General features: G+C 38.0%; 1 protein-coding gene across 2 annotated transcripts in view; it reads left to right on the forward strand.

Annotated features, from left to right (window-relative positions):
* The window catches only part of LOC139707956 (uncharacterized), a 31,807-nt gene extending 20,631 nt beyond the window's left edge, over positions 1–11,176 (forward strand). For both annotated transcript variants that reach the window (XM_071619946.1, XM_071619947.1), the window contains exon 2: positions 6,044–11,176. In XM_071619946.1, coding sequence (XP_071476047.1) covers positions 6,057–7,640 — 1,584 coding nt within the window. In that variant the 5' untranslated portion in view covers positions 6,044–6,056 and the 3' untranslated portion in view covers positions 7,641–11,176. The remainder of the gene's footprint in view (positions 1–6,043) is intronic.
* Positions 11,177–27,227: the final 16,051 nt, after the last annotated feature.

Here is a 27,227-nt window from a genome sequence, read left to right on the forward strand (position 1 = left end):
GCATGTACACTTTATTTGTATACTTTATATGAGACTACATTCGAGTAGAACAGGAAGCAAATGTCTGCATTTTATTCTGTCATCTTCATTAACAGGTGCAATAGCTTTACCACATTGCTGAAAACACGTAATCATCTTGTTTGTGTGAGTGTGTGTGTGTGTGTAATATTCACAAAGCAGTGTTACTTTTCAGTCGGCACAGATTGATTCAAGTTGCGAGTTAAATGCAGTAAAAATTTACAATGGTCTCCTTCGTCCGTACGACTGATAATTATTATAAACTTTGTAATTATGACGCATGAGACATTAAACATGAAATATTATTATAAGACATTTTCATGATCATATACTTTCCCAGGATATTGATATTCTCTTTGCATACACATTCCACATACCAGGGTAGCGGTGTTTATTAAAAAGTAAAGAAAGATGGAACGCCTACATAGTTTGTGGTGGTTTTTCCCAATGCTTTCTATGGAGGTAAGTGCAAAATTGCAATCAGCCCCATTATACTAGTAGTTTAAAGGAGACTCTGATTTTCAGACTTTTGCAATTGAACACCTATAAATTGGTTATATTGGGTACAGAGTTTCGGAATTTATAGTATTTGGGATTAGGAATAAGAATGTTTTCAAAATTGACAACAAACTACAACGAACGAGAATGGTGACATAACACCGTTTGTTTGTTGTTTTTTTTTCGTTTAATACAGTGTGATTACCCCATTATTTTGCAAGTCAATGTTAGCCAGAAAGTAAATTGTCTCTCTTCCTCTCTTTCCGTCTATGAATATAATAATAATAATTATGATAATAATAATAATAATAATAACAATAATATGATGCTATAAAAATATATACGTATATAGGCCAATAATATACATGTGAGTGTGTGCGTATAATGATATATGTGTATACAGATGTATTCATTCATGTTTACATATATACATATATATATATATATATATATAAGTATTGGAACAAGTTCACTCGGTTGACAGCAGGTTCATCCGTATTTATTGCTACTCGGAGTTTCATGCCACCTCAAAGCTCTTCCTTTGAGGATATTGAACACTCTTCATAGAAGGATAGAATCACCGAGTGTGTATGTATGTATATATATATATATATATATATATATATATATATATATATATATATATAACACAGAGAGAGAAGGGGTATTTTAGTGACGAGCATGACCCTGTCCCTGTGTTAATCTGACATCGTCGGTAAAACTTGAGAATGCATGGAAGTGCAGTCCCTCGTGTCATCTCTCTGGCATTTCGAACAAGATGGAAAAAATATATACGCAAGGTCTTGGCGGCTTATAACACAGCTCGTTAAACATTGAAATTTCGCGACGCATCGCATCCAATGTGATATTAAAGTGCAGGCATAAGTGCTGGGAAGCACCAGAAGACAGCATTGAAAAAGTTTCGATGTAATTTCAAATTAATGTGCCGAAAAAAGTGTCAATGCACTCTGTGCATACAGGTAGTGTTTAAAGATATGATCAAAAAAAAAAAATGCCATGTGTGTGCAGGTATATTACGTACTATGCACACATATCCGTTTCTCTCACCGTTGATGAGTAAGTTTGCCTATAGATTTCACCCCGTCAACCTTGCCACCTTTCAATACAAAAGTTACACAGTGTCTCTCGATGATGTCAAACCTTATAAGTATAGGTGCTTTAATTTGAGTGACAATTATGTAATGTGCATTACATGTAATAATGCATGTAATGCATATGCATGTAATAATTTATGAACTTTATACTTATGTATTCACACACACACACACACACACACACACACACAGACGCATATATATATATATATATATATATATATATATTATGTATTATTCCCACACATCTGCACAAACGATGGCAGTATCTCCTCAAACAAATGCACGTACATCACAGGATTACTGACGATGTCATAGGGCCTACAATGTGATGTATTGTGAAGTAATGTGTACATAATATGTTTTGTGCACATCTCAGGTTCTGTACGGATTACAATGCCATACGCCAAGGGAAGGAAATTTAACCTGGCTCTATGTTGATTCCAAGTATGCGTTCTCATTCTTTACTGCGCTAATAAAGATTAATAGCATAATAACGACTCATCCACTACTTATCCTTTACCTTATTTACCATATATTTCTTCAAATGCTGCTTTGTTTGTTTGTTTCATTTATTTTTCTTCCAACACAATTTCATACATAAATCAAGATTCTTTTCAGTAATATCACATAGAATATGAGTAAGCAGATTACAATGTACATGATTCAAAGAAGGAAAATCGATATGTAAATTAATTTCATTAACAAAATATAACTCGTATTACCAAATTTCGAAATAATTACCTGAGAAATTATGCGGAAGAAGGACTGCCACTATAAGCAAAAGCTTGAACACGTGGCAGCCCAGGGACCTATCTACATAATACACATACAATTGTTTGCGGAATGGGGAAATACTACAGAATATGATACACTGTAAATGCATTATGTTTTTATATTCTAGTGCATAGATACGAATAAAAGTAAAGTGAAATATGATGATGATGATGATGATGATGATGACAGGGTAATGATGAGGAAGAAATATGATAATGAAGATGAAAGTGATGGTGGTGATGCTGAAGATAATGGGATGAAATGAAATGATAGACACAGAAACATTGCGTATATTTGTTGTAGTTTTAAATCCAATTTACAGTAAAAGAAATGTGATCAAACAAAACAAAATCTATATCAAAACAAAATCTATACTTAATTGGATATCCTTAGTTTCCGCGGCTATACATCCAGCAAACTAAGGTTTCAAATATAAAGTCTTGTGCTAGTAATATCACTAGCACTATCAGCTAGGGTTTAATAGAAATGCGTCGTTTTGAGATAACATTGAGAAGTGTTGTTTTGAGTAGATGGGGATTGTTTTAAGCCGTGAAAGCGATTTGGTTTAGTAGCCTATTGTCGGGTATATCAATTAAAGCTCTTCTAGATCTTTACTGACATACATGTACTGTACATGGAGATTTGCGGGTCGAATTTAAGTTGAATTTAGTCTCTGGAGATTCATGTTGTACATGAAAAAATGTTGATGTATGATATTATACCCTGCTGGAAAGAACGCAGCATCCCACAGTGTGAACACATTATGAACACAGGGTGAAATCTGTTCGGGCGTTTTAACAATGTGAGCACATTGTGACTCATCAATTCACAGTGTGAAACGAAACATTACTATGTGACATCTCTGTGGAGAAAAAAAAAACACACTACAGTGTGAAATCATCTTCACACTGTTACATTCGAGCGTTTTCACAAAGTCAACTATGTGAACACTTTGTGAGCACACTGTAAGACAATGTGTTCTTTCTAGCCACATTTATTGTTTCAGTATTATTCAAAGTAACCAAAGTAACAAATTTTGTGTGTGTGTTTGTGTATATATATATATATATATATATATATATATATATAGGTAATTTCTGAACCACTCCAAGGCCTTGTCGCGTATTTACCATAATGAGACAGCTTGTGAAGCTGAGTATCAGAATTAATAGTACCAAAGGCCTTCGTTAAGTCCAGGAATGGATTAAGCCGGAGTGATTGTTTTCCATGCGCTACTTCATCAATAAAATTTAAAAGAGCTTAAATTGCCCTACGTTTCTGTCGGAATCCAAACTGTCAGCTTGAACAGACACAATGAGTATTTAAAAAGTCGACCCTAATAGGTTTGCAATATGAGTTGCTACGATATGTAGGGCATGTTAGGCTCAGGTGAGGTTTCCACTTTTCAGTAAAGAAGCTCCGTCAAGAAGATGGACATAGAGTTTGAATTGTAACGATGAGAAAAGAATTACCCTGCAAGTACCCACGTCTGGGGGAGACCCAGGCACTGCACTACTGTCACGAATTCTGAAAATAGCGCGGCAGTTAATACGGCAGGAATGTTAATCACTCACCCATTACTCTCAAATTCATACATTGTGCGATGGGCACATAATTGACACTTACTCTTGACTGAATTAATTTGAAAGTGGCGTTCAGGAACAAACTGATACCTTGATTGAATTTGTATCATCAACTTTAGGGTATGTTCAAACAGCTTACAGGGCTCGTATAGTTTTAGTTGAGACCTAACTTCAGGTTTTTAACATTTTTGGGTGAGATAATGAGAAAAATCTTATAAAATGATTATGAAAGAGCATGTAATTCCAAGAGGAATTCATTGTTTATTTGATGAAAATTGGTTACGAAATGGCTGAGATACCCAAAACAGAGCAATACTAATAAAATGTGGGACCCACATTTTATTACGATTGCTTTATTTTACTTTGTTTTTGGATGTCTCAGCCATTCCAAAACCGATTTTCATCAAATAAACTTTGAATTCCTCTTAGAATGGCATGCTTTGTACCATTTCATAAGTGGTTTCTTGGTATCTCACAAAAAGTTAATAGCCAAATCCTCGACTCCACTAATACTATACCATCCCTTTAAAGAGGTTATCTCAGATCTTAGAGCTCATCTATAGGTTATCTACGATGTTACGATGAATTTGGCTGAACTGCAATTATGATAAGATGACAATAGCGTGAATTTTAGTTAAGCCGTACATTAAATTTATCATATAGTGGCTTCGTGCAATTCGACTGGCTAATCTCGGCAAAGTGTTTGGCGATGAGGTACTGTATAAATCAACAGTTATTGGTCAATCTTCGAGGCAGTGCTTTGAGGGAAATTATTTACATTCGGACGGTGTACTGACTACTGAGTTGTATTGATTTGGAAATTGATTCGGAAATCCGTAGGTTATCATACAGTACGGTTACATGACTGCCTACACGCAGTTTGAAGATTGCATCCATGCAGTCTCATTATTCTTTTTTTTTTCCCTGCTATTTAAGTTGCGGAACAGCATCCCTCTTCCCTCTTCCCTTTTTGTCCGTCAAAAAGAAAAAGAAAAACACCTATATTGACTTTCCCCGCTTCCCTCATGCCGTTCCTGTCTTCAATGAGGACACCTGTGTGAAATCAGAGGAGTTGCCATGGTTATTCGTTATTCACCCACGTCCTCTCATCATGCATGCATGGGCAGATGCCTTGTCGGTCGCGTACAGGACGGAGCCAACGCAGTTGTATATAGTAAAGAACGGGGCGCAAATAGGGGTGAAATTTGTGTGTCTTTTTTTTTGCGATATTCGTTCTTTTGTGGCATGATATCACCTTTCATACTGATATTTCTTCATATATCTTTGGTAGCAATGTACTTAAAACAATGAATAGCTTTTGCATTGTTGTGCGCATCATAGTTGACAGTTCAATGATTTGAATACATCATTCAGTGTTGTCATGAATTTGTACTTCAAAATACTTTCCATACCTTTACTCGTTTGATCGAAAGCAGCAAGAATTTCTATCACTATTTTTATCGCTGTAACATTGAAGTCGCATATAGACTTTCATCGAGATTCATAATGCCGCGGATCTAAGGACAGTTTGACATTATCCTTGATCAAAAGAATGTGAATTATGATACCAATATGTACAACAGTACGTTGTTCTTGTCTACATACTAGCTCATAGCTCAAAATACTTGTACCAAATATGTCAAAGGAAATTAAAGAAAATCGAAAAGAGTGGAGATGTGGCCCATTTTCTCTTGGGCAAAATCTATGAAAAAAACAAGAGTAAAATACTACAGATTTTGTCAGAATTTGAGTGTTTCAGAAAGTTAAAACAATACCAGACAATTTTGTTTATTCTCATTCCATTTTAATGCACTCATTTTGGATGCTTTTATCTTGTTTTTGACTGAATATTCTTTTAGTATATGAATGATATTGGCCTGAAATCATCCATTCTATGTATTTCTATATATCTTCATATGCACACATTTCATGAATTGGTCATACGCCGGGTAGTGTGGAAAGCTTTTCTGGCTGTTATTCATGTATGTAGTTGCCTATATGTAAAAATATGTATATGATAGTATGTCTCTGTTTTTATCAATGTATATGCAGGTAATTGCACACAATGGCCTCCGTACGAGAGAATGGCTGCGGAAGTCGGGACGCCGTTGCGAAAGGCCCGTCAGCCCGGGCAGTGAGCAGGCGTTCTAGGTCGGCATCTGCAAGTGGTCGCTCCAAGCGTACCTACTGTCAGCATCGAACAACTCGTGGGGAGAGTTGCGAGAGAGACTTGAGCCTCGACCGATCGAATGGACATCGCGGTGTGAGGTTAGACTCAAACAACGTACCAATGTTGAGATTTTCCCCTCCCAAGGCATCTACGCCCAAGGGCAAATGCCAGAGTCCAGGATCCCCGTCCGACAAGTTCGGAGACACCCCGGACTCTCCTGCGAGTATGTCAAGTGCGTCCTCAACGGCAAGCTCGAGTGGAAGTACCGGTCTTATCGGTGCTCCCAGAGCGTCGGACATCATGAACACACTGAATACTTTCAGGAAAGAGTGTCGCCTCAATGACTTGATCTTACAATTTTCCACCGGGGAAATTCACTGCCATAGACTTGTAATGGCGGCGAGCAGTTTGTATTTCCGTGGAATGCTGTCTAGTGAATCAGGTCGCATATCAAGACGCGAAATCATACAAATGCAAGGCGTTGACATGAATATCATGCAGTATCTGATAGATTACGCATACACTGGGTCCATTAGTGGAGTCTCCAGAGACCGTGTGCGCAAACTTAAGGAGCTCGCAAGCGTCTTCCGTTTTCCTGAAATCGGTGATGAGTGTCGCATCTTCCTTGGACGTTCGCTGAGAGAAAATCGGAATAGGTCAAGGACACCCAGTCGCACTCCTGGAAAGCAGGTATTTTACCCCGGTAGTGGAAGATCGAGCAGTGGAAGTGGATTCAGTGGTAGCGAGACATCGGAACTATTCTCTCCAAGTCCTCTAGCAGTGTCTCCGTTGATTGAAAGTCCGAAGTGCGTTGCCGAATCCCCACTCCACGACCACATAGAGACAAGTCCCACTGGAACTAAAGAAATCCTTGACGGTATAGCCAACTTGACCGAATCAATGTCTAGAAACCATCCAGAAGTCGGTATGGCATTCCTCCCGGATCACGTAACAACAGTCGCGAGACGACCTTCGAGTAGCACGAGTGAGTCATCGAACGAAACCAGCAGTCAAGCATCTGTTGAATTCAGCATGGAAGATCCCGGATTTGCCATCAGGATGCTAAGAGAATTCAACAAAATTCGCAAAGAAGGTCAACTTATCGATGTGGTTCTGCGGACAGCCACGCGGGACTTCCCCTGTCACCGGGTGTTGCTAGAGGTCCACAGCTCCTCCCTCGGAGCAATTTGTCAGAGAGAGCTGGATGGCTCAAAGACAATGGACGTATTCGTCAAGCGGATTAACCCAGAAACCCTGCAGAAAATCCTCAACTACTTTTACACTGGAAAGATTGCTATTTCTCAGCGGGACGTGAAGTCGGTATTCAAGGCTTCCAAACGTTTTGGACTCGACGCGGTTCGTGAGGCCTGCGTCACCTTAGACGAAACCTTAGACTCCAGGAGTACCATTCAAACAGACGATTCTGGAATATCTGCTCCAACCACGCCCAATTATACACTGGAATCGCCTGGTATATAGAAATTATGTACCCTTACAGGCTTAATAAATTGTGGGTAGATCTTTAAAGCTTTCAATGAAATTTCTCGAAGAAATTTCGTGTACGGTAAAGCGGCATTCTTGGTGTTGTACACAAACAATTGGAATTGTTTATGCCGGAGGACCTGCCTATACCACAAGGCAGGACAATGAACTAAATGATGAAGTGACAAATGAAAATTGAAATGAAACAGCAAGACCCTAATTAGTTCACGAGAAGCCGTAAGAGATAAATATTTGAAACTTGATTTAGTGCTCCCTTAATGAAATCATGATTAGGATTACATGCACTGTGCACCATTGTGATGTGGTGGAAGTAAATGGGCAAGAAAACTAGAAGTCGCGTCTATCTAACTACCAAAGTAATATCTCGCCTATGTCTCTGTTCCCAGGCTGCATTTGCATTGTTTGATTTATCTCTATTCTGTAGTGTGTCGTAATCTCTTATTTGGGTCAATCTCTAAAGCCATGGTATCTTTCACCTAACATGTATGTTCTGACCGTGGGTTTGACGAGTTCTTCAACTGTTGAACGCGCGTTTCATGATTTAATTTTCCCGTACCTCAACATTCAGGACTTCTGCGTCTTCCTGTAAGCAAACACGTGCCGTTCTCATGGCTCCTCCAATAGATGTTTGTTCTATTCAGGATTTGAGAAGGAAATGATTACCGACAAGTATCGGTGAATTGGGGACGTCATTCAGCGTTCGATGGTTTGTGATTACAATAGTTGCACAAGGAAAAAAAAGTCTTGTCAGAAATCAATGAATACAGCAGCCTATTCCTGTTTTCTGTATGGTGTTTGGGGATACATTGTAATGGAAAGCTAATTTGCTGTTTATTTATCTTTTTTTACATTGTTAATACGTAAACAGTTACAAATATCATCTACTCGAGCAACATGCCCATTAAGTTATATAGCAGTTTATAAAAACCATTTCAGGTTGCATGCCATCATTCCAATTTATGCTCTTATTTCTGAACAGTACAGTCCTCCTTGTGATAATTGGCATGTAACAATATCTTGTTAAGGATATAAAACAGAAACACTGAAACTTTTTATGAATTTAAGAGTCAATACTAATGATGGAAAATGACAGGACCCATATTCAAATGTACAGAGGAAGTCTACCTCAAATTCGATAACGGTCTTTACGAAATATGTTGTGTAAAATTCTTTGTTAAAAAGTTAATTGATGTGATTTTACGATTATGAGGACTACGTCAATAATGCAAGTATAGATCTGAGAGTGTTTGATCAGGTGCGATTGGATGATCTTAACTGAAAATTGCGCGAAGAATATTGTGAATGTAGTAGGCCTAATGTTCTCATAGTTTGTGTGTTGTCTTTCAGTCAGAGTTTAGGCTGTTCCCTCGTCTCTGTCTTCACCGGAGCTGCTTTAGTGATATCCAAAGACTACGAAAGTATATCGATGAAAACAGAAAAGTCTATTTTGCTCGCATAGTCTTGGCTTTGTAAATCATAGATGCGTGTAAATGTAGATTCTTGAATCAGTAAACGCCTTCCCATTTCAGAAAAACGCCGTAAAGCTTTACATGTCAATTATTATTGTCTATGTACGTATCAGTAATCAGGATAATTATGATGTATTACATATTCCATTCATCTTCATAAAAGGAAGAAACGGTCATTGAATCTTATTGATCGAAACTGCCAAATCATATAGAACTGAAAATTCCAACTAAATGACGTTTGTCTTTTAAACACTGTTACTAAACCTAGTGTATGCAGAGTATAACAACGCCCACACCACATTTGTCTTTGAAAATATCAATCAAGTTGTGTTCGGCAAGTGGTGTATGTCTATGACTAACATATACATAAATGAGGGCAAGTTTACCAATGCTCGTGAAAGTACACGTATTCTTCCTTGTTTTAATTTTTCTCAATAATAGGTACAAACGCTATAATGTGATGGAAAGTACATGTATGACGACAAAATATAAACTTGGCTTGCCTTTTGCTTATGTTTTTTTTTTTCAAGCTTCGGTTCTGCAGGTTTTACTTCCCTCTTCCCTGTTGTTCATACTGACAGAATCCACCATAGGATGCTGGCTCTGTTATCAAACATAAATTTTACCAATTATATTGATACATAATTATGCAAGGGCGTGCACCGCAGAAAGTATGAAATGCAAGCGGTGATTCCATTTGCCGTATCACCAGCCAGTTATGCGAAATCTAATATACAAATGTCATCTTCCCTGCGGACCTCGTACAGTTCTGTTAACTTTATATATTATGTTTCTGCTACCTGATTCATAACTTGAATTCCAGTTTATATGCGTAACATGTTGCTAATATGTCGAGTATGATTCAGGCAAGCTTCCATGTCTCTAGAATATAAAACTGTCTTATAATCATGATCAGATTTGAATTACATAATTGTATAAGTAAACAACCTTCTGTACGATCGAGGACCTGTTTTCTGTATCGATTAGTCGTCATGTGAAACACACACACACACACACACACACACACACACACACACACAAAGATTCCGGTGATAATAGTAAATAGTTATATAAGAAAATGCGTAGTACCTGTGCGAATTAACCCAAGAAATTGAATTACAGTGAGAACTGAGGTCAGTATTTAACATAAATTTCAATATAACCAAAGCCTGCATTGTATTGTAATGATTGGGAAGATTATTTCTTAGTACTGGTGCTACTTTTTTGTGGATACTCCTTTCATGAAATAACTTAGTTTCACACAGATTTAAAAAATGAGAATAATCATTTCGTAAAGACGGCATGATATCCCTAAGTTTAACACGAAACCAAATCAAAAGTAAATGGTCAAAACCAATTTTAAAACTGCTTGATGGAGTTGGTTTCCTATTTGTGTGACAAAACGCTCGTAATATAGTCAAGAATGCAACTTCTTTTCCGGAAATACAAGCTTAATGCAATTTTCGTCTTTAAAAAAACCAACAATAACAACTAGAATCAGTGAATACGCAGATGATATCGTCACGTTACTGAAGAGGTCAATAAACCATCGTGTGTTCAAAATTCACTGCTTCTCAAATATTTTCTCCTTTTTTTCAGACGGAGTTCTCGTTCGCACTTGACGCACGTTTAGCAAAGCGACAGGCTCTAAAAAGAGAACAAAACAAAAGATATATGGCTTGAGTGAATACAGCAATATTAGTAGAATGCAATGAAGTGTGAGGAAAATCTTACTATCCATCCAAAATTTATGAGTTTCAAGAGTATCTATGCACCATTTCTGGATGACAAGACTACAACATTTCTTGACGTTATATGCATGGACAACGATATATAGAAAATATAAAGAGAATTCACATACTTTTATATTTTGCACGTAATGAAAAAGCACCTGACTTATCTCTTTCAGAAAACGGGGATTTCTTCCTGACATATTTTTGCCAGTATCAAGAGGAAAGTGTGTATACTTTTCATTAAAAAGAATGACAGCTGTATACAGTTTTCTCATCCCGCTATAATGGCAGCACCATAAAACTATGAAAATTCATAACTTCACGGGAGGGGGGGGATCCAGGAGATCCGTGAAGGGGGGGGGGGGCAAAAGAGTTTATAATATTTCCACTTCCGGGTTTCATCGGCTGACAAGCAAAAGACACCTAAAAAAAAACTCAAATGCATTAACAGGAATTTTCACTTCCGGGGTAAATCGGCTGAAAAGCAACAACAACAACAAAAAAAGGCCAGTACAGACGCTTCCAAGGTAGGACTTTTTTTTTTGTAATTAAGAAAATAAAAGAAGAAAAATAAAGTGGGGCGCGCACCGTCCCCTTCCTTTTTATTTATTTCATTAAAAAGGTGCGCGACCGGTGTGTCCCCCCCCCCCCCCATCCGCCACTGCTTCATAACTTTCACAATTTGAACGGATTGTCCGATTTTCTCAAAATTCGTTGATGTGTTCTTTCAATATTGCCCCATTCATTCAATCCGTATGTTTTATATAATGGGTTTCATCCCCTTTAATAGTCTTATACTCGACAATGGCAATTGTCATGCGCATATGCATCTCACTGATGCAAAATTCTTTTATAAGGGCGATCGAGTATTGTTACGTTCATAACACATTGTACACATGAGCCATGACGGGCTATGATAGATTCAATTGTCATGGTCTCACAATTCCGTGATAACGAATACTCAAAATCGCATGTGTGCAGTAAACTTGATATGACTTCGTATCATTTCGGGGGCATCCATGTATTCTGTTCTATTGTGAGCCATTGTCGCCGCTGCAATTGATGTTTGATTCTTACATGAGAATGCTATCTACGTTGACATCCTTTCATTTTATTCTTCATGAAATTTGAGCCTATAGAGCTATTTAAATATCAAATGTTTTAACCATGTCACACAGTGGAATGTGAAGAAAAATGTCAAATAAACTTGGCTTTATATTCCAATCCAGCATTTGTGTCTACTCTTTGTTTGTGTTTATTTGTGTTTGCACATTTGTGCAATGTTTCTGAACGTTAAGATGCAGTAGCTTGAGCTACATGATTGCTTGTGTACGTTAATGTTTGGTTTATGGGTTGGGTAATGGGTACGTTCCGGCAGAACCGTGTCCATAAAACTTCAGGTACAGAAAAATAAGACTTTTCGATTTCTTTTGCCTTTAGAGAACTGGAAAGAATTGTTAACAAGACGATGATGTCATCTCTGGCGTTTTTAACAGAACCGATGGGTAGGGGGAGGACGCGACTATACTGTTCCTTTCCAAAGTGGTATTGGTGCCTACATGGGATTCAACCCCCTTCCCCAATATCCGGGTTTAGTCTGTAATTCTAATTTCCTTTGCGATAGAAACTGTTCGTTTTAATCGCTTTCCTATATAGTAAGTTATCATCTCATTATTTTCAGATTAACCGCATCCCCCATGCTTTATAAGTAGATTAATTGCAAATATCTGTAAATAAACGCGGAAATGAAAAAAAAAAAATGTTAAACAGACAGATTGTACCACTTCGCGATTTCCAGATTTTTATTTAAAGCCTAATGTTACTTCTCACGCCTCGAGTGCAACACTTTGAACACGTTACAATCTGCTGAAGGTGAGCAACAGACTCTTCTGTTTACCGTGTTCAAAACCAAAATTCATTGTCGTGTTCACTTTTTGACAGAAAACAAAACAAGCAAGCAGAATAGTGAATACAAATTCAAAAGAGGTGTATGGAGTTCTTAAGTGTCTAATCATTTTACGAAGCAGTAATCAAATGCGAAAATTGAATGAAGCGAGGATGTCATCGCACGAACTCTAGCAAAAACTTGTGTATAAAATGTTATCAAGAAGGTTAACACAGTTTGCAAATGGTGTAGGTGATTAAGGGACGATATGTCCCCGCCTCACCCATCCCCCCCAAAAAAAATCATCTTTTATCACTTCCTCTCGACAATATTTTGATGCATTTTATTTCAATGTGTTCTTCATAAATGCTTATATGATAAGATATAGCGAGGGTAGTGTCACCACATCCTTACATGTATCTAAATATCAGCTGAAGAGCGATGTCATTGTTTCGTTATTGCATGTCAGTCTAGAATTACATATTTTTTCCTTTTTATGTGTCTAGATATTTCCTATCTTTGAGTTGGAGACCCTTTCAGTTTTCCAAATTTTCAAAGGGGTCTTATAAACAATTGGAGGAAAAAAACGTAGGCCTGCATTAACGTCAAAAAGACACTTATAGAGGAATTTCACAATGAAGTCCAAAATGGCATAAGATATTTCATCAAAGATGCATAAGAAAATAGAACAGCAGAAAGGACAAACGTGTATTAACAATGGTAATGAGATGCAAATTTAAAACTGACAAAATTGCCAAATGACGGGTGCCCTTGTAATAATCCCTTAAAAGCCACCTTCACTATAGGTTATCACAGCCCTATACAGCGATTGCATGACAGGAATGCTTAATAAATATTCTTCAGAGGCTATTCTTATAGTTTGTGTGTGTGTGTTTGCGTGCACATACTCTCGAGTAGGCCTATACTTTGCTTGAATTTCACCCCTGCCAAACAAAATCAAGACAGTTTCTGTCGATAATATAAAAGTCTACGTAATTAATTTGTGAGTGGCGCGTGCAAGACCCCTGAAACTTTATATTGTAGATACACATCTGCACATTAATGTAGGATACATCTATTAGACACAATACACAGGATGATACGATGTGTTGTGTAGTGTTAATGCAAAGTGCTGTTGTTTGCAAATACTTTAAGTATCTACAGACTGCATTGTCATCTCAAAAGAAAATTAAATGGACGGGGGTTTGATGCAAGCACATTATTAATTTGCCCCAATAAAGAATAATAGCATGATAACAACTACTATTTATATATTCTCTACAGTTTCTTTCATCAAATCTAATGCTACTTAAATGGATATCAGTGGTTTCAGCAGCTACGTTTAGTAAACCAAGGTTTCCACTTGCGCTAGCTGCATGACAACCATTAGCTGCTGCAGCTCAGAGTTTAGAAATGTGCTATTATACAAATGATGCACAGGATAGAGTGCGTTAGTGGAGATGACTCGAGGGTATTTACAATTGTGAAACATGCACGAGGCGAAGCCGAGTGCATGTTGCACTACATTGCAAATACCCGAGAGTGAGCTGCATCTCCACTAACGCCACGAAATAATCCTGTGCATCATTTGTTTTATAAAATGGGTCGAAAATTAACAGCATTTTTCACGTACCTTTGTGGGTCAATACCAGTCAGCTACATGTAGCATTCGCTCAAGAATGAAGATGTCCGAAGATGTTCGTCCCAAACATTTACGCACGTCGCACTCGGAAATCCCGCACATATAAGTACTGTACGTATAAGAGTATACGAACGCCACACATATGTTATGCACAAGAAAGGCCGGCCGGCAGCCCGATCGAACTAGAAGTTGTTTGCAGGATTGACAGCGCGTATAGTAGCGCGCGACGCACTTGTAACAACTGATTGAGTGCGCACTGCTAGTGTAAACATTGTGACGTCAGGCCGTGCATGTTAGTGAGAAATTAATGCAGGCACACGTGACTCATTTCAGCGCTTCCAATTGGCTACATTCTTGAACCCATTTTATAATTTCGTATATAGAACGTGTGTGCTATAGTATGCGATACTGAGAGTCATTTTTTTTTTTTTGGGGGGGGGGGGAGGGAGTTAAATTTTTTATATATTAAGCCCTCGAAAGCGCGGCCATAAATTTGTCCGTAGATGGCGTGTGCTGGCACTGTAGTGTCAAGTGCATCAAAACTGAAGTTCCAGCTCTCTAACGACATGTCACACACGGAAATATGCAGGTCTATTTCCAATTGTAGGCCTACTGAGTCTTTAAATTTATTACTTGTTAATCACAAAAATTCAGTACAATTTGAATATCTCATGTAACTATTCAATGGCATTGTATAATTTTTGTTTACGGTAGACATCTTGCCTGTAATGTAGACCAATTCATATCGGTTTTAATGTTGATTCAAACTAATTCGATAAGTCGATAGAAGTGGTAGTGAAAGCGTCAAGTCAACTTTAATCCAATTTCAACAAAACGCTGCCTGGAACTACACTTACAGGGTTCATGCAAAATATTGCTAACACGTAGGACCCTACAACTTATAGAAATTGTCAGTTCAGTTTTACAGCATTGTCAAATGAGCATGTACAGTATACAGACAAAATTAGAATCACGGACAAGCAGTGCTTGTAAGCTATAAATCCTTGATGAAAATCTGTAATGGTGAAAATGTTTCACGAAATCTATATAATAACAGATAAATGGAGACAACATTATCATTTTGTCATTATTTTTGTCTTTGAGAATATTACTATTAAAAATCTAAGTTCATAGCCACTTAATCTTATTCCCTTTAGGTAATAAGAGCTTGAAGTCGACAGAAAATACTGTCACAGTCTAACAGTGGCTTGCTGTCTGTTAACATACTGTAAAACGGAAAATGTTCGCTTGCATTTTGATTTCGCGAATTTCGCGAGAGCCAAGATTAAAATGCACGTGAAAATTCTTGTCTACACTATAATGTATTGCCATATGTAATTCGTGAAAATCCCATGCCATGAAAAAAAAAAAGCTGTCAGATACGATTCGCGAAATTACATGCCTCAAAAATTTCTTTCTTTACAGTAGGCCTAACTCATGACACGTATTCAACACCCCCCCCCCCCCTAAGAAAACGAACAAACAAACAGAAAAACGCGAAGCACAAACCACTACCCATCTGTAGTGATCAATGCCGTCATGCAGGGACCTCGAGTGGACAGGAGCTTGGTTTAATCGCCCGTATTATCGGGGAGGTTTCGGTAACACCAAGCAGGTGCATCTCTGGTCATATTCTGAGCAAACAGTTTCAAAACAGTTTGAGTCCTCACTATAGTTTAATGCTTCCGGAATCGCGCAAGTAAACACGCACACACACACACACACACACACACGCACACGCTCACACACACACGTACACACGCACACACACACACACACTTTTTTCCATGATATTTTATTGATTTCATTCAAATCATTCATAAATCAACCCAATCTGGGTGTAACATGAACATAAACGGTACAAATGCCATTCAAAACACAAACAAATCCATTTATCAATTCTTTTTTATAAATTATACTGCCAATCTTCTCTCTTCAACATAACAACTCGATTATAAATCAATCCTACTGACAATTTCTTCACGAGAAACTATTGACACGTACAAAAACATATATTCTTTGACTATACTCAATCATGTTACTCACACTCACAAGGGTATATACATAAAAAAGCAACAAACATACGTATACACAACTAGAATGAAATCATTTCATTGAAAAACAAAACAAAACCAACCAACCCTTCCCCTATCCACCAAAACAAATCTACATCTATCCTAAATGATAAATTCTACCAATACCTTTCATATAATTTACAAATATCCTTCTTCAAATCAAATCCCCATCCCCACTAACCCCAATTCACTAAGACCTACCCCACACCCACACCCACAACCACCAACCCACATACACCCACACACACACACACCAAATACCAACACAAATACACACATACACCCCACACACAAACACACCCGAAGCGATACCACCTTCCTTCCTAGTGAAAACGACTTCCAAATGTTGATTGATACGTAGAACATACAAACGTGTAATAGACCGTACGCAGAAAAGCATCATCCGCCCGCACCCAAACACCGCTCCAATTTCACATTCAAATCCATCAAACAAAACTCATCAAAATCCTAACTGCTGATAAAATCCTATAACCTTTATGCCAACAAAAACTTACCCCTCCCCGCGCGCGGCCAATAACTCATTATAATAAATTGCCTTCACCACTGTTAACTACACTTCAAAATAAAAATTATCGTATTACAGAATTTCATTTTTGGATCCCTTCCTATAACACCAAAATGAACATCTCTCCACTCTATATTTAGAAGATCTGCCATCTCAAACCTATCTATCGCTTTCTGTCACAAATTCTTAACATACACACAATCCAAAAATAGATGTTTATACCGATTGCTCACAAAAAGAACACCGGTTATTTGTAACGAAACCAAACTCAAAAAGATTTTCCTTTGTATAAACAACTCCATGTAATAATTTATACTGAAATTCCCGGAGTTTTGTTAGAAGTGTTGTCATTCCTGGTCTTAAAAATATATGTATATTTTCCTTTTTCGAAAATGAATAATCATTGTGGCCATCTTTCATTCGTAAAATATACGATTGCTGTAAATTTGTAACTAAGAGTTCATACACCTTTCTAAATGAAACATCTTTCAATGAAATTACATTTTCAAAAATTTTCAAAGAAATGTTATATTCCTCTTTATCAACAGAATAAAAATCATATATATTACCCTCAAATTTCTGGCTTCTTACAACAACCTCCCCTATTTTCCAAATTTTAACTATATTTTCACTATCTAATCGTAACCTGTGAAAATGTACTGCTGATCTTATGCAATCTTTTTCCAAAATTTGCTTTACTGAATAAATATTTTTCCTGTACAAATTTTCACAAAAAAAAAGAATCATTTTCCCTTTCACAAATAATCCTTGTTATTTAAAAAAATTGGATTAATCTTGCCTTCTTGATAATTCCGGTTATTCTCCATTTCTTGCCATGCCCTCAAAATTTCTAAATAAAACAATGGTACCTTAAGCTTTAATAATCGTATATCATAATTACACAAAAATATGAATCTTCCTCCCACAGTCCTAGAAATATAATCAAAAAGAAGTTTCCATCCCATAAGCTTCTCGCCGTATAACAATCGCTTCAACCACATAATTCTTTGACTCTTAACAAATAATTCAAAATTTGTCACACACACATCAAACACATCACATAACCGCACACACACACAAACATACATACTTACACGCACACAGGTAGACACTCAAATGAATCATGTTTTGGTTGAATATTCCTGTAAGGTTCTTATAAACTCTGTTTCACATTTCATGTTGGTATGTATAGCACGTAATTAGAAGATAATCGTACTTTCTTGTCTTACGCGACTATTACCAAATCGATGACAAAAAAGAGACGGCAAAAAAAAAAAATCTGAATCTCTGCCTGAGCATCAGTCTTCTGTATAGCATCAATAGGAAAGTTCCGCCATGTAAGAATACAGAGAAAAGTTAAAGTATAGAAAGGTATTCGAAGGCCAGAAAACCTGTATTTTGACTAGATTTATGTTATTTATGATGCAATTTCAATATTGTATTAAAATGGAGTGAAATCTATAAGATGGAACCATAACTGTAACATTTGTGGTGAAAATTTCCATTTGTTAAAAATAATCATAATTCAGCTCTCACCTTTCATGATCTCAAATTTCCTAAATGGTCGAAGAGATATTTTAGAATAAAATTTAGCATATGAAATTGATAACTGAAACTATGAACTGGATTATATTTTGAAAATGCGTCCTCAAAAGAGGTCAATGTAAAATGTTAATCTTAAGATGTCAACTTAGACGGCAGAACTTTTAATTGCAGTCTTTATTAGGGCAGAAAATTTGATAACAACGTACATATGTCTTGCAACGAAGATTGGACACAAAAAGCTGACAGATTAGATATCATTCTCAACTCTCTCCAGTTGTGTGACACGACCGAAATATAGAATAAACGTAGGATACGCGTGTGCTAATGTGCATGACCTAACATTTTTAGGAAGGCGAACTCCGACCTTTTGGATCAAAAATTTTTCCTCTTGTGATTGGTTTAAAGAGCTGATTATAGCAGGAATGTGGGCTCTTCCCACCTCCCTGATGACAGGTATTTTCAGCAACTGTATTTCAGAATGTTGGCATCTTTGACACTCCATGAAGTACTATTTGCAAAGTGATGTGACAAAGCACATTTGCACCATCACTCTGTAAAATGTAACAATTATTATTTTTAACAAAACTGTTGTGACATCACAATAAATTCTGACATCGCGCACTGCGTCGTACCATCATCACTTGATGAAATGTAAATTTTTTTAACAAATCCCTTATGACATCACAAAGCAATTCTGACATGTACCATCACTATGTGAAAGTCTAACAATTTGCGACATTTTGATATTGCGCGCTGCCTCGTATCAGTAGAATGTAACAATTTCTGTCAACACAATTGTGACGTCACAGAGCGATTCTGACATTGCGCACTTCTTCGTGCCGTCATTCTACGAAACGTAACATTTTCGGACAAAACAATGTCATCACAAAGTAGTTCTGACATTGTGCGTTTCTTCTTCAGGGTCAGTGTATGGTCTCTTCACAACACGTAGCCTTTTGCCAAGGCATCTCGCAATGGACTCGCACACAGCGAGCCACAAAATAATTATCATAATAATTTTATGCTGCCTTTGCAAAAGGCTACACAATGGGCGACTTCTCACTTCGCATTTTTCACCCCATTCTTTGGTTTAAAATTTTCGGTGGAAAATATAAATCAAATATACTTTATCTTATTTCGAGATTCTGGTTAAAACTATAGGCCTCGGTGATTCCAAAAGAACTATTCACTTCAGGGCTGCACCCCTCAGTGAATAGTTCTCTTGGAGTACCTCTGCCCACAGTAAGCCAGAAATTCTCAAGGCAAAGTATGTTTGTAAACTATATTCATCTGCTCCTTTAACCCACCGTACCAACACGTCCCATCTTTCTCTTCGCTTGTCTATATCCTGCTGTCAACTTCCTGATCTCGCTTCATATTTACATTTCAGGCAATCAAAAGTACTTCATGTTTGCCGTGGATCAAGCAGCGACGAACTGCCATTAACAGATACTTTTAACAGACTCGACGAAAGAATAAAAAGCAACAACGAACAATCATTAATTCGAGAGCAAAACTTTGCAACATAATTTTGCGTTCTTATCACTGCTCGCACCCCGAAACTGAAATTATGGTAAAAATATGAAGAGTTTGTTCGCAAAAACCGACAAGTCCATTTTTGAAGATTTTGAAGTACGGTCTCGGTTATAAAGTACAAAATAATACCGTTTAAATGCCATATTGGTCCCTACATAAAGGTACATTTTTGAAGTTATGGTCAAAGGAAGCAAATTTTTTCTTATTTTTCTCTTTATTTTTCCTGACCTTTAATCGTAAATATCTCCATTTGGCAAATATGGACTTATCGGTTTTTGCGAACAAACTCTTCATATAGTTCTGATTGCAAAACAACAACAACAACAACATTCGGAAGATAAGGATTCTTAGATGGCATCATTTACACTATAGTGCAACAGTCCAGCATACATTGACTATACTCCCGTGGTTTGAGGGATTATATTTCCATATTATAGCACATGGTCAGAAAGTTCCAGTTGTTAAGGCAGTACGTCGCACAAAAGCGGCTTAAAGTGATCAAAGAGTCAAATGAGCTCTCTTTTGTGTAAATACGAGTATACTATAATATTGTACTGGAATAGGTAGAGCTAGCCTTTTGTCAAGGCCCTTGCCTATGGTGAAGAGAGCCCAGCTGAGTGCGGTAGTCGCGCTCGGCTGGGCTCGCTTCGCTCGCCCATGACAGCGAGAGGGCCTTGACAAGAGGCTAAGGTAGAGCTGATGATTTCTAATGTACCTGTAAGCAGAACGAATAATGTTCAGAATGATTGCGTTATATCTGGACATCAGGAAATGATATTAGAGAAATGACTGTCCAAATTCAAATATACTTAGACGTTTTGAATGAATGGTTCACTTCACGGGGACTAAAAATATCACCGTTGAAGATCACTTCTGTTCTTTTCTCTCGTGAAAACAAAGATGAGCGCGTTCGTCTATTGTTGGAGAAAAAATGAGCTGAAATTTGCTCCTCAGTATAAATATTTCGGAGTGATATTTGATAGGAGGATAACTTGAAGACCACACTTGCAAGACGTAGTTCAGCGATGTAAGAAAAGGTTGAACATACTGAAAGTTATAGCTCATACAATTTTTTGTCAAAGCATACAAGAATTGTTAGGCGTATTATACAGATCTTTAATACGCTCCATGATAGATTATGCTTGTGAGGCTTATGATTCTGCTACTATGAGTGTCAAGAATGTTTTAAACTCCACACAATATCAGGCTTTAATTATCTGGGCAAACGCAAAAAAAAAGAAAAAAAGGACAGCCCTAAGGATCCTCTAAGTGGAATTCGGAGAAATGCCCCTAGAGTTACGTCGAGAGATGCTCTCGGCTAGACTGAAAGCACGTATTGACAATACTCCCAATCATCCTATGAAAGAAGGACTTAAAAATTGTTGGCAATTTGAATTTTGTAAAAAACACTGCTTCAAAAGAACCTTTCGGACAAACGACTTAAAACTCATTTGAATTTTTAGATCCACATGTTGAATTGTGTATAAAACCTCCTAACATGCCTTTCTGGACGTGGAAGCCTCCTTGTGTGTCGACACAATTAAAAGAGTGTGTGTCAAAGACCGACAACTAGTCTTGGTGCCAAATACACTTTTTGGGCCTAACATTGCTTTACCGTCCACCCAATGTTTTTTGATGGACTTACCCTATTTTGGGGGTGCTGAATCCGAATCTGGATGATGCAACTCTTGCACCCTTGAGGGTTTTGAGATATTTAAGATGGCCGCCAAAATGGCCGCCCAAACCGGAAAATACCATGTATTTCCTTCTAAATGGTGAGGAATTGAAAACAATTGATGGTTTTACCCTACTTCGAGGGTGCTGAATCCGAATCTGGATGATGCAACTCTTGCATCCTTGAGGGTTTTGAGATATTCAAGATGGCCGCCAAAATGGCCGCCCAAACCGGAAATTCCCATGTATTTCCTTCTAAATGATGAGTAATTGAAAGAAGTTGATACTTCTACCCTATTTCAAGGGTGCTGAATCCGAATCTGGATGATGCAACTCTTGCATCCTTGAGGGTTTTGATATATTTAAGATGGCCGCCAAAATGGCCGCCCAAACCGGAAACTACCATGTATTTCCTTCTAAATGGTGAGAAATTGCAAACTGATGGTTTTACCCTATTTCGAGGGTGCTGAATCCAAATCTGGATGATGCAATTCTTGAATCCTTGAGGATTTTGAGATATTCAAGATGGCCGCCAAAATTGCCGCCAAAATCGGAAATTCCCACGTACTACTATTTTATTCTCAATGGTTCAAAATTGAGAACAGTTGATGGTTCTATTCTATTCCGATTTCAAAACCGGAAATTTCCACGTATTTCAATATTAATGGTTCGAAATTGAGAAAAGTTTTATTGATGATTCTACCCTATTTCGATCACTGTGCTGAATGCGAATCTGAACGATGTAACCCTTGCATCATTGAGAGTTTGGAGATATTCAAGATAGCCGCCAAAATGCTCGCCAGAATGGTGAGAAATTAATAATAATTGATGGTTTTACCCTATTTCAGGTTTTCGTCAATGGCAAAATCTAAACCCAACTATACTCTGCTGATAAACAACGCATATTGCAGTTCTGTTATACCAGTTTGAACTTGCTGTACGGTGAAACCAGCTCTACCGGATATCTTGGAGTTGGTACGATATCAGCTTTGCCAGCAATGAATCCTGCAAGAATTTGAATAACAGAAGAGCTGAGACAATTGTACATCGCCTCAGGATGGGGAACTTAGGTTTAAATGACGATTTGTTTCAAATAAACCAACATGTGTCGGGTATGTGTGAATATTGTAACGTCCCAGAAACAGTTGATCATTTTCTCATGTTCTGCCCCAGATATATCATACCCAGAGCTATGAAGTTAGCTGAAACAAAAATTCATGAGAACAGCATTCAAGGCTTACTAATTTCAACTAACCCAGTATACCAAAGAGCTCTTGTGTTATATGTGTAAAGATCACAACGATTTTAGATAAACTTTCATGCATGTTATGAGTGTACATAGTTTGCACTAACTCTGCCTCGAGGTATTCTGAAGAGGCAATTCATGCGCACCACAGCCCAGAGATTGCTTACTTTACTCAAAAATGTATATGTGATCACATATTGCATCTTATCAATATTGCCTGTCTGTTTTGTTTGGCTTTGAATCGGACCAATTGAGGTTCCTGTGCTGGTAAGCATCGGACTCTACTGCCTGCATATCGGAGGGGCCTAGGCCGTTAATAACGGCTGAGAAGTCTGATCCAGACAATGAGCCGGATTAGCAAGCAGATATGATACTTTAAGCAGGCAAATAGACGTACCGACAGCTGACTAAGGACACTCATTACAATATTTTTTTTTTTTTAAATGATAAAAGGAAATGAAATTTATAGAATAGTGTTTGGCGTAAATATTCTAAAGAGAATGAAAAACGCCACTAAACACAAAACAACAACAACAACAACACATCTTTTCATGTGTGACTGCATGGCAGTGAAACAGGTTCATCGATGGATCCCTCTGCAGTACTCGGATTATCAAGGATACAAGGGATACAAATTACAAGGATACAGTAATGTAGTTTTGTATGGGGCGCCAAGTGTCGCATGGCCTATTTCGTAACGAAATCAGTCATTTCGTCGACAAAATTGCGTCTACAGTACAATTTCCTCTCTTTAGATTTAATAAAGGTTTTGACACACACCACCTTGTCTATGAAGAGTTCCTTTCCAAAACATGCTTCAATAAAGGAATTTTCAAGCAATGTCTTCATATCCTGTAATGATACCCCATGATGGGATTTAAAAATGTGCCTCGGAAAAAAAAAATCTACCTGTCTTCGCTGATTTTTTAAAAATTCCTCTTTTTTTGGGGGGTGGGGTGAGGTGCGCCAACTTACCACCTTTTGGAATAAAAATCTTAGTACGGTGATGTACAACACAGAAATGTTGGTTTCGTTACTATTTCTGTGACTTCGGCTGTCTATCTAGGATGATTTGTCATCTCTACACATTTCCTTTTATTTCTCCAAACAAATTCACAGCCAATAATCATGTGATATGCAGGTTATCTGGAAAGCCACACAGGAATGTAAGCTGGTCGACCTGGCGTCAAAGTGCGGTCAAGCACTCACACGGGCTTCTGATTGGATCCTGCTGGATCTAGCACCTCTTGGAACATTATTCAATTTTCAGTGCTTGATTTCTCCATTTTCTCACAAGAATTTCACTAAACTAAGCTTAGCATAACTATAGTTTCCCACAAGATGATGGTAAAATTCACTTTCTGCGCCTGCGATATGTTTTTAATTTTTGTTTGTTTGGGGTTTTTTTTTTTGCACTTTGTGGTCAGGTGGTATAACATCAGTTTCTCTCTCTCTCTCTCTCTCTCTCTCTCTCAAAAGATGTCACTTTCGATGACTTTGCTCAAGACTATAGGGATGTAAATACCTAATTCATAAGACAAGAAGAATGTACAAAAATTAGAGAAACATTTTTTGTGTCCAAGTTTATGTTTCCAAAATGGTATGCTTCTGAGAATTTCTACGCGTGGCCCATTTATTTTGTAGGACTTCAAAGGTTGTTTCCGAAGCTACCATGGATTGCAATGTTATGCAGTACATGACTTTCAATGACCACCGGTACTGACATTGTCATCAACTTATGTTGAAAGAATTCAAAGAACGCAAAAGGAAAATTTTGTATGGTTATGAATAGAAGAAGCTGCAAGCGGAAGTGTCGCAAAATAATAGATAGATATAACTCGAGTGTCATAATCAAACTGGTGTGATAGGTTCCCTGTCCCCTTTGATAGTACATGTATTTGTATGTAGAGAACATGATGCAAATTATGCTTCTCATTCAGTGTCGTTTCGTTGCACTCCGGATACGAAGATAAGTAGCTAAAGTTTGATGAACTGCCCTATGCGGACACTTAAACAGCGTTAACAGTTCGTTTCGTCAGCTCTGTGTCTGCTGGCCTATCATTATACATCATGACACATTCAGATTGAAGTGCTCAGCAGGAGGGGGGGGGCTTGTGTCAGAAGATCAAGAGTCCGCAGACAGAAATTTTGCCAGCAATCATGTCAATAAGTTGTATATGCACTCATGCTGCTGCTTATAAATTCTGTGTAGAGATTTACAGGATGTAAGACCAATCGAAAGCAAAAGCACGATGGTAATTATTAAGGGAGAAAGTGTAATATGCTCTGTCCATGTAGCGCGCCATATAGACCAATAGGAAAATATCTCACCTCCTAAAGAAAAACGGAATTGTGGCGCGGAGAGAGTGAGCGGGTGATTATGATCAGATCCGTTTATAAGCCAGCGTGCTGTTGTGTTGTCAACAGTCTGTAACTGCGATAAGTGGGCTCAACCAACAACTGGACGTATTCGTACAATCCATTATTCGTTATTGGACAGTGTCGAGAATAAAGCTGCAGTCAGAAATGCAGAGATCTCAAAACAGTTTTTTTTTTATTTTTTACGACGTAATCGTAGAGAGTGAATGAATCATTACTTTTTGATTATTTTGAGGCACGTAGAAGGTGATTAGCTACACTCAAAGTTCTCATTTTCTCATCGTTGATAGTTTTCCTCTACCACTGCATATCTCGGTGACCCCGTAATCGTGTTTGAATATGGCGAGTCCACATCAGAGAACAGCCTCAAAGCGTTCCAGCAGAAGTGATCCAGGAAAGCCAGGACCCCAGATCAAAAGACAGCTCTCCGTAGCGACCGAGATGGCAGTGCAGCTTGAGTCCTCTTTGCACCTCCAGACAGGCGCCCCCCACTACCGTCGAAGCCAGAAGAAACGCCATGGGCAGCGACGAGGGAGGAAGACTTCTTTGCGCCAACAGTCGAGACCCAAGCAAGACAGTCCTCCTGTTGACCAAACGAGAGAGGAAACATTCCTAGATGTCTGTAAGACCAACGTTCCAGAAGATGAAGCAGATGGCGTTGTGGGTGCCATTTTGATGGCTGGGAACGAGATGAAACACTACGCGCACAACTTGAAGGAAGTCTTCACTCACGCCGCTGAAACTGTTGGTCACACCATTGTTGGGTGTGTGCTGTCACACCAGGTACACAATCTGTCTCTCCCTCTCTCTCTCTCTCTCTCTCTCTCCCTCTCTCTCTCTCTCTCCCTCTCTCTCTCTCTCTCTCTCTCTCTCTCTCTATCTCTCTTAGTGTAAGGCTACGTTATTTTGATACATTGTGTAGTCAGCAACCAAACAGTCAGAACGGTAGAAGTTTCATTAAATTGGACAAAGAGCATAAACTAAGAAAACTGCATAATTTCAAAGCTTTTTTTTTTCTAATTGTTTGCACGAAGCAATGAAATAATTTTTGTCACATGGCACGACGTAATACAAGACAAGCAAATGAGTAAATACATGTACGACTACAAGAAGGCTTCCAGTTTTGGAACTCACCCAAATTTGCTGTCTTATTGACTGTAGAGCCAGTGCTGGGAAAACCCCTGTATAGTCCAGTCAATCTAGCGCTTTTTAGGGGGTAACCCACCACTAATTGCAACAGTAGGAATTTCACTGCAGTGCAAGTCGTTGAGGCCTCCTGAACACCATACTAAAAGTCCCAAAAAATCCAGTGGGGCAAAATAGTAAAATCTGCATAATATGTGAATTAGCACATGTAATGAGAGAAAATTGACTGGTCTCACCTTCCCGTTATCCAATTTTAAAGATTTAAATGTATAAACTTATAGTTTGTAGGTCAATGAACACGATGGATACCTTTTCGAATTGGTCATACAAAAATAATGTACATAAAATGTAAATTAGCGGTAATTGTAAGAGTACATTCATAACAACAGTACTCAAGTTGGCACAATGCACGTTTTGCAGATGGGGACGCAGGATTGGAAGGGGTAACTTTGGGTGCCTCCCAAGGGGCCGCTTTAAATGTGCACCCCTTTTTACTATATAAGCATTGTAAAGCAATGTCTCCTGTATTGATTACATTGCATTTCTTGGAAACAAAAGTACCCCTGCTGTAAGGCACGATCGAATTTTGACAGCATGTACTTTTGGAACATATCGCGTTATATGATATTATATGTGTTCTATATTGCCAAGAGGATAACGGGTATTTTAGGGGCACACGCCACAGGATCGCCCTTCAATAAGCACCC

Source organism: Diadema antillarum, unplaced genomic scaffold (assembly GCF_040938485.1).
Source record: "Diadema antillarum isolate AM-2024a unplaced genomic scaffold, OU_Dant_1.0 seq00001289_RagTag, whole genome shotgun sequence".
NCBI classification, from domain to species: domain Eukaryota; kingdom Metazoa; phylum Echinodermata; class Echinoidea; order Diadematoida; family Diadematidae; genus Diadema; species Diadema antillarum.